Source organism: Echinops telfairi, unplaced genomic scaffold (genome assembly GCF_000313985.2).
Source record: "Echinops telfairi isolate 266 unplaced genomic scaffold, ASM31398v2 ScPeMD7_7469;HRSCAF=8507_0, whole genome shotgun sequence".
Taxonomy (NCBI): domain Eukaryota; kingdom Metazoa; phylum Chordata; class Mammalia; order Afrosoricida; family Tenrecidae; genus Echinops; species Echinops telfairi.
Window position 1 is genome coordinate 49,421,502 of NW_022111372.1, and position 7,656 is coordinate 49,429,157.

A 7,656-nucleotide genomic window follows, 5' to 3' on the forward strand; every position below is an offset into this window, starting at 1 on the left:
GGATGGGTTGTTGGTGGGAGGGCCTGGGGAGACCATGGCGTCAAGAACCAAAGTGTTCATTTTGGTCAAGGCAGGACCCCCTTTGGAGTTAGTCAGCAGCATGAGTCCTCTGGCCACTAGAGATGTGATTGTTTGAGTTAGAAATTGTTCCCTCCTGCCTGGCCTTGCACAGTGCCTGGGGAAACCCTCACCTTCCATGGGGTTCTGTAGTGTGCAGTCGCTGCTCTCCAGCACCGCCGTCCTCCCCAGCCCCAGCTGGGGAGTTTCTCTGAGAATCCCTTATGCGGCCCTCTCCCCATCTCTGACCTCTGAAACCACCCTGATAACCAGTGCTGTCGAATGCACAGTAACCTGCATGTGTGGTTGAGTAGCAAGGCCTGGCACCCAGTAGGTGCTGAGGTGTGGTGGGCAGACCGTGACTAGGTAGGTTCTGAGGGTCTAGAAACCAAAAGCCACTGCACGTTCTTCCAGAAGGTTCTACCCTCCATATGTGCTGACCCCTGTTTGAGCCAGCAGTTGGGCTGGAAATCAGCGCAGGCTCACTGACATGCTCCTCCTGCCCTGTTAACAGCACACAGCGAGCCTTGTCATTGCTGCTGCTGTTGTATTGTTGTTGTTGTGTATCTTCAAGTGGAGTCCAACTGAGCTTTACACTCCAGGACAGAGCAGAAATGCCCCATAGGGTTCCTGGGTTGTGGTCTTTAGGGGAGATCAGCCTGCGCTCCTCAGACAGGCAGCCCCGGGGCCCTTCTAAGCACTGCCTCCTCTTGAATTTGATAGTCACATGGAAGTATGTGAGTAAAATTTTTTTCAAAATGTATGATGTGTGTACCTATGTATATTATAAAATATACATTTTAAATATACATTTGCTTAGGGAAATATATGTTAATGTCTATTTTCATACACACACACGAAACGTGTGTCATTTCAACCTTTTTCACCCGCCTGACTGAGCAGCATTAATGACATTATCACGTGGTTCAATCATCAGCCCCAGGTCCAAAATGTTCCATCACCGTTCACAGAAGTTTCCGGCACCACAGCAGCACACACACCACCACAGGACAACAACCTGACACGTGAGCAGTGGGACAGAGTTGTAGTGTCCCGTGGCAAATAACCCCACCCTCTGCCCGCCTCTGCTAGCCATCAACAGACTGGTCTGTGTGCACTTAAATGTGGTAGCGCAGTGGTTCTCAACCTTCCTAACGCCACGACCCTTTCATGCAGTTCCTCATGTCGGGGTGACCCCCGACCATAACATTATTGTCTCTGCTCTTCATAACTGTAATTTTGCTACTGCTATGAATCGTCATGTAAGTATCTGATATGCAGGATGTATTTTCATTGTTATGAATTGAACCAAATGAAAGCATAGTGATTAATCACAAAAACAATATGTAATATGTAATTATATATTGTGAAATATTTATTTCTAATGACAAATAAATGAAATTTTGTCTTGAAGCATGGTGTAGCATGGGTAAGTCTTCACCCCCGGTGTAGGCATATCTGCATGTGGGCGGACCCACCTGGAGACGGATAGAGGAGCAGTGTCTCAATTCCTAAGACCATCGGAAATAGTGTTTTCCTATGCTCTTAGGCGACCCCTGTGAAAGGGTCGTTCAACACCCACCCCCCAAAGGGGTCACGACCCACAGTTTGAGAGCCACTGGTCTAGCTTTTTCCAGAGGTGAGGGCATATAACATTTGTCCTCCTGTGCCCGTCTTCTCTCCCTCAGTCCGTCCACGCTGTGGCGTGCTTGGGGCTCCGTCTCTCCCGTGCACCAGGAGACCACGGGCCAGGTCTCTCATCTCTGGATGGGTGTGTTAGGCTGTTTCCATAGTTGTTCCTTGTTGTGTTGTGGTTGTTGTTGGTTGTTATGAAAATGGCTATCACAGCACCTCTGCCAGCGCAATGGTTTCTCCCTATGTGTATAAGGCGGGGTCGCATTACTTCCTCTGTGTCATGTTGTGCAGCTGCTGGGACTTTGGTCTCCTGGAGCGCTCCGGGGAGTAGCAGGAGGGGCTCCTTCCCTTCCATCCCTCCTGATCCCCCTGCCCTGGGAGTTGGGGGTGCAGGCCTGCGTCGGGGCGTAGCCTGGGCTGACGGCAGAGAATGGAGTTCTGTGAGGGGGAAGGGAAATCGAAGGTGGCAGAAAGCTGATGGAGGAGGGACTGGTCACGCAGAGCAGGTGGGGCTGCCTGATGCTGAAGAGAAACGGGGCGCAGGTGGGGTGTTGCTCAGGAGAGTGGCACGGGACAACACCCTGCTGGTTTTGCCTGCTGCCGCTTGGCTGCAGGTGCTGCCTGCCTGAGGAGGAGGGGCGTGCAGGGAGCACCGGGGGTTGGGAGATGAGCTCGGGCTTGGACGAGATGCTTCCCGATGAGGCTGCCCATAGATGGCTGGAGAAGCTCAGAGTAGGAGGCGGGCTGGTGGTCAGCATGCGGCTCCTGGCCAGCCTCATTCTTCTCCATGAAGGCCCTTTAGGTGGGAGCCAAGCCCACAGCCCCACCAGCCCTGCGAGCCAAGTGACCCCCTAAGCCCCTAGAAGGTTCCCCACAGGCCCTGGGAGGCAGCCCCCCCCCACCTTGTTCGGGCAGCTGCCCACCAGCCACCCAGCATCCTGTTGCACCAAGCCTTCTGCCTACCCATGCCACCCAGGAGAACCACCCAGACGAATCCATTCGTTCAGCCACCTCGAGGAAGGCCAATGTCTTCATCTGGCTTGAGTTACACAGCCAGAGAATTCACAGGCATGCCCAGAACCGGCCATCAGGAACCCCCATGCCACTCCACTCCCAGAGCCTGACAGCGCCGGCTCACTCGCTATCGTGAGCCCCTCTGGTATGCATCCTGCACCTCTCAGAGGGGCCAGCCCAGCCGGCCGAGCTGGCCTCCTGGGGCCAAGCCTGAGCCCAGAGAGCAGGGGTCAACTCCCAGATCATCGGGGAGAAGCTGGGGGCCCCTCTCGTCACACCTTGTCCCCACACCTTTACTCGCCCTGTGCCCACGTGTCTGGAGACCAGAGGGTACTGACCAGTTCCCCAAACACAGGGCAGCCCCACAAAGCTCCCAGCACAGTCTGCCCACACTCTGAAGCCCCGAGCAGAAATCCAGGCCCCGTGCCTCCCCCTTTGCCGGCCCTCTAGTGGGCCATAGCAGTGGGCAGTGAGCATGGCCGTGGCCATGGACGTGCCTCTGAGCCATGCAGCCCACACCGGTGTGAGAAGCCGGGATCCTGTTTTCACGGGCCCACACAGCCCAGGGCGATCCCAGCACAAAAGCCCAACTGCAGGCCTGTGTCCAGGCTCAGGGCTGGGTGAGTGTTGACCTGACTTCAATCCTCCAGTCCATTCAGCCTCGTGCCTGCAGCCCGGCCAGCCTCACCCCCACAGCCCGGCCAGCCTCACCCCCTTATTCCTTCCCAGCCGGCAGCCCAAACCACGCCCACTGTCATCGAGTCATCTCAGAGGCAGTCATAGCAACAGCAGGGGATGGCCTCCTCTTCCTCCCCAGAGTGGCCGGTGGGGCTGTTTGTCGGAGACCCTCTGTGGTGGACTGAACCGTGTTCCCCCCAAAAAAAACGTGAAGTCCTAACCCCCGGGGCCTGTGAACAAGGCTTTGTTTTCCAATGGAGTCCTTGAAGATGTCTCTGCTTCCATCAGCCGGAGGGCTGACTGGGATATGCAGAGCCCTGGTGCCCAGCAAAGAGCACGGTGATGTAGCGCTTACACATTGGCCTGCATCTGCCGGGTCAGCAATTCAAAACCACCAGCCGCTCCACGGGAGAAAGGCGAGGCTTTCTACTCAAAACTCACCGGGGCATTGGACCCTGTCCGGTAGGGTCGCTAGGAGTCGGCACCGACTGGAAGACAGGGATGGGGTTGGGGTTTTCGGTGTCCTGTGGTTCAGCTGCTCAGCTGCTGTCCGAAGGCTCAGCAGCACAAACCCACTACAATGGGGCCACCGCCCCCTAAAGAGTGCAGCCCAGAAACTCTATAGAGGGGGTCCACTCTGCCACGTGGGGACACCATGAGCTGGAACTGCCTTGAGGGGAGAGCAGAGGATGCCAACTGCAGACTGGAGGGGGCTGGGTCCTAACTCCGTCTGAGGGGGGGCATTGTGCGAGTGAGGAGGAGACAGGGATGCCATGACGGTGCATCTAGAAGCCAAGAAAGTCCAAGAGCAGGCCAGGGCCACCGGAAGTGGGCAGAGCCCAGGAGAGGGGCAGGAAGAGCCTGGCCAGCGGGCATGCTGCCTCTGACTTCTAGCCCCCAGAGCTAGGATAAAATACAAACCTGCCTCAACATCTCCCAGGGTGAGGATTTGGGTTCAGAAGGTCTCTCTCTCAGAAGGGGCACCCAGGAAAATGGCTTCACTAGACTCCCCGTAACAAAAGTGCGGCAGTACCTCTGACGCGGGCTGCCCAGAGGCTCAGAAGCACCAGTGGGACTGACCGTCTGCTGGGAATCTGAGAAAAGGGGAAAGACGCATACATCTTGCATGAATGCAAGCACACATGCACATGTTCACACGTACACACACACACACCGTTTTCAAGTGAACCGTCCTGTCTCAGACCCGACTTGTGGCCAGTCTCCTGTGTCTCCTCGGGGCATGTTCTGGCCGTTCTTGAAAGGGCTTGAGGCTGACTTTTACAGAAAAAGGCAATGTCTTGAAATGATCTCTTTACAACCTCCAAAAGGAGTCCTGGTGGCACAGTGGTTGAGCGTTGGGTTGCTAACCAAAAGGGCAGCAGTTCGAAACCACCAGCTGCTCCGTGGGAGCAAGATGAGTTCTGTCTCCTCCGCTACAGATGTACAGTCTTGGAAAGCCACTGGGGCAGCTCTAGTCTGTCCTGTAGCATCAGGATGAATCAGAACGGATTCCAGAGCAGAGCGCACTACCTCTGAGCCCAGCACAGAGCCTGACATACAGCGGGGGAGAAGACAGCGACTTTGCATGTGATTTGGAACTACAGCCTCGTGGACACAACTCCCCACCACCCATGTATCGGTTTCTCGGACTACGGCGACTGGTGTCACACTGCGCTGAGGCTGTCAGCTCCGCCTCCGACCTTGCGAACACCGGCAGGGCCACCCATCGTGAACAGGTTTCAGTGGAGCTTCGGGACAAGGAAGAAAGGCCTGGGGAGCGACTTCTAAAATTCAGGCAATGAAACCCTTATGGATCCCAACAGAACACTGTCCAACGGAGTGCTGGAAGCTGAACCCTGAAGGTGAGAAACCGCACAGCATCAAGGTGATGCTGACGCGGAGCCAGGCTCTAAGACGGGGTTTCCCAGCCTGCAGATCTTCACCGAAGCAGATGCCACACCCTGCTCCCCGAGGGTGGGACTCCAACCAGCCTGCATCATAAAATCAGGCTTAACACGTACGTGGGGGGGCCGTCTCCAGCCTTGTGCTGCACTCACTGTGCACCACCGGGACTCCTGCCTAGGTGGGAAAGCACTCCTAGCGAGCCAGGGCACACCGGAACAAACCACGGCCCAGTGCTGCGCCATCCTCACCCTCGCTCCCATGTGGGAACCCATCGTTGCAGCCATGTGTCCATCCACCTCCTTGAGGGCCTTCCCCTGTCCGCTGCCCCTCTGCTTTACCAGGAGTGATGTCCTTCTCCTGAAGGACTGGTCTCTAAGGATGGCGTGTCCTAGCGGCAGCACACCCAGGCTCATTGCTGGCCCCTCTTCCTGTGGCGTCTGGGGACAGGGAGACCCGGAGGAGAAGGAAAGCAGAGGTGAATGGGGCATCACAATCTCTGAGCGAGCGCCAAAAGAGGTGGCGGGAAGAGTGAGCACTAACCGAGGCCTGAGATGCCCACTCCCGTGGCACGAGGCGAGAGCACCGGACCTCTGCCCAGTGAAGGCATGGACTGGTCACCCAGAGCTCTTCCCCTCCTCAGTCTCGCAGTGGGGGGGCGGGGAGCGGAGGCTGGCCTGCATCCTCACTTCCAAACGGCTCCGCACAGGTGCGTGGAGGGCTGAGTCGGGAGTAGAATGTGTGTCTGCATGCACATTAGCACCCTGGCTGTGGGAAAGGGAGGCACAGAGGGCTCTAATGCGTGCAAGGACAGTCGACGGAGAGTTGTTGCTGACTGAAGCATCTGAAATACAGCGCGTGATGGCGCTGCCGAACGAAGAACACTGGCTATGCCGCGGGCTAGTGAAAGAAGGAACCGCTCCGGCTTGAAGCGTGCAGCCAGACCAGGATGGCGAGACTGCTCACGTGCTTTGGACATGTGATCAGAAGGGGCCGGGCCGTGGAGAAGGACCTCATGCTTGGTCAAGCAGAGGGTTATCGGAAAGGCCCCCAGTGAGATAGATGGACATGGGGACGGCTCCCTGGACTCAAACCTGAAGACGCGTGTGAACTGCAGCAGGACGGCGGGGTTTCGGAACTGGCTCCACAAGAAGTCACAGCCAACAAGCCACGCGGAGGGATGGTCCTCACTGGGTGTGTTGGTGAGGCTGTGTTATTTTGTGATTGTTGCCGCCTCCGGCGCTTAGTGACTTCCATGCCCAATGGAACACAATGCTGCCAAGTCCCATGTCCTCCCCCTGACCGGTGGCTGCTGTCTCCTGTGACCCATGGAGTGTCCACTGCCTGATCTTCAGAAGGTCCACAGGCCGTTTGTTCCTAGTCGGTCTTAGTCCGGAAGCTCCCCTGAGATCTGCTCAGCTTCATAGCAACGCACGAGCCTCCGCTGACGGACACGCGGTGACTGTTCGTGAAGTGCATTGGCTGGGGATCCAACCTGGGTCTCCCGAGTGGACGGCAGGAACCGACCACAGATAGTTTGATCCTTGTCAGGGCTTTTGAAAGAGCATTCTCACCCCCTCAGTTTCTGTCTTACGATGGAAGTTTCTCAGCTACAAATCTCCTGCTCCAGGCAGTGAGACCTTTGGGCTAAGGAAGGACCGTTGGAAGACCAAGTGGGTGGGTGTCCTTGTGAATGAGTATAAGAACACAAGGTCGAACAACTGAACGATGAGGAACGAAGAATGCAGGCAGTGGGGCGGGGTGGGGGCAGAGGAGCAGGAACTCAGTAGCCCCAGAAGAAAGGGAAGTCTCCCTGGCCCCCCACCTCCATTCGCCGGGAAGGCATGATGGAAAGGCTGCCCCCAGATGCTGTCGCATGGTGACCCTGGGCAAGCCAACAAGCCCACGGGTAGGGAGGAGCTGACCGCTGGCAGTCGGAGCCCAGCCCACTGATTTCCCTTCTCACGAAGACCCTGGCCTTGTCTTTTCCTGTGTAGGTCCCCCTGGACGACGTGGCAAGCCTGGACGAAGAGGCGATCCTGGTGAGTCCAGATTTTCTCATTTCCTAAGCTGAAGTCGGGAATCTGCCCTTGGCCCTAACCCTAACCCTCCTCCCCAATAGCCATGACCCAGTCTGAGGTCAGGCAGTCCTCTCCCTTCCAGTTCCAGCCAGTGTTCCTGGAACCCCCCACCCCTACCCCTGCCTCCTTGAGAATCCTTGACATCCACAAATCTAATGGCTGTCCCCCAGTGCCCTTGGTCACTCCCTGAGACTTCAGTGCCCAGAACTCCTCTCTCTGCATACGAGTGGGCGGTGAGTCCCTCGGCACGCGTGCTGGTCCATCTGGGGGTCTCCTCGTCCTGCCCACG

General features: G+C 56.8%; 1 protein-coding gene across 1 annotated transcript in view; it reads left to right on the forward strand.

Moving 5' to 3' along the window:
* The window catches only part of COL23A1 (collagen type XXIII alpha 1 chain), a 380,073-nt gene that overhangs the window by 304,061 nt on the left and 68,356 nt on the right, over positions 1-7,656 (forward strand). The window contains exon 3 of the mRNA XM_045284683.1: positions 7,284-7,328. Within this exon, the coding sequence (XP_045140618.1) occupies positions 7,284-7,328 (45 nt within the window). The remainder of the gene's footprint in view (positions 1-7,283; positions 7,329-7,656) is intronic.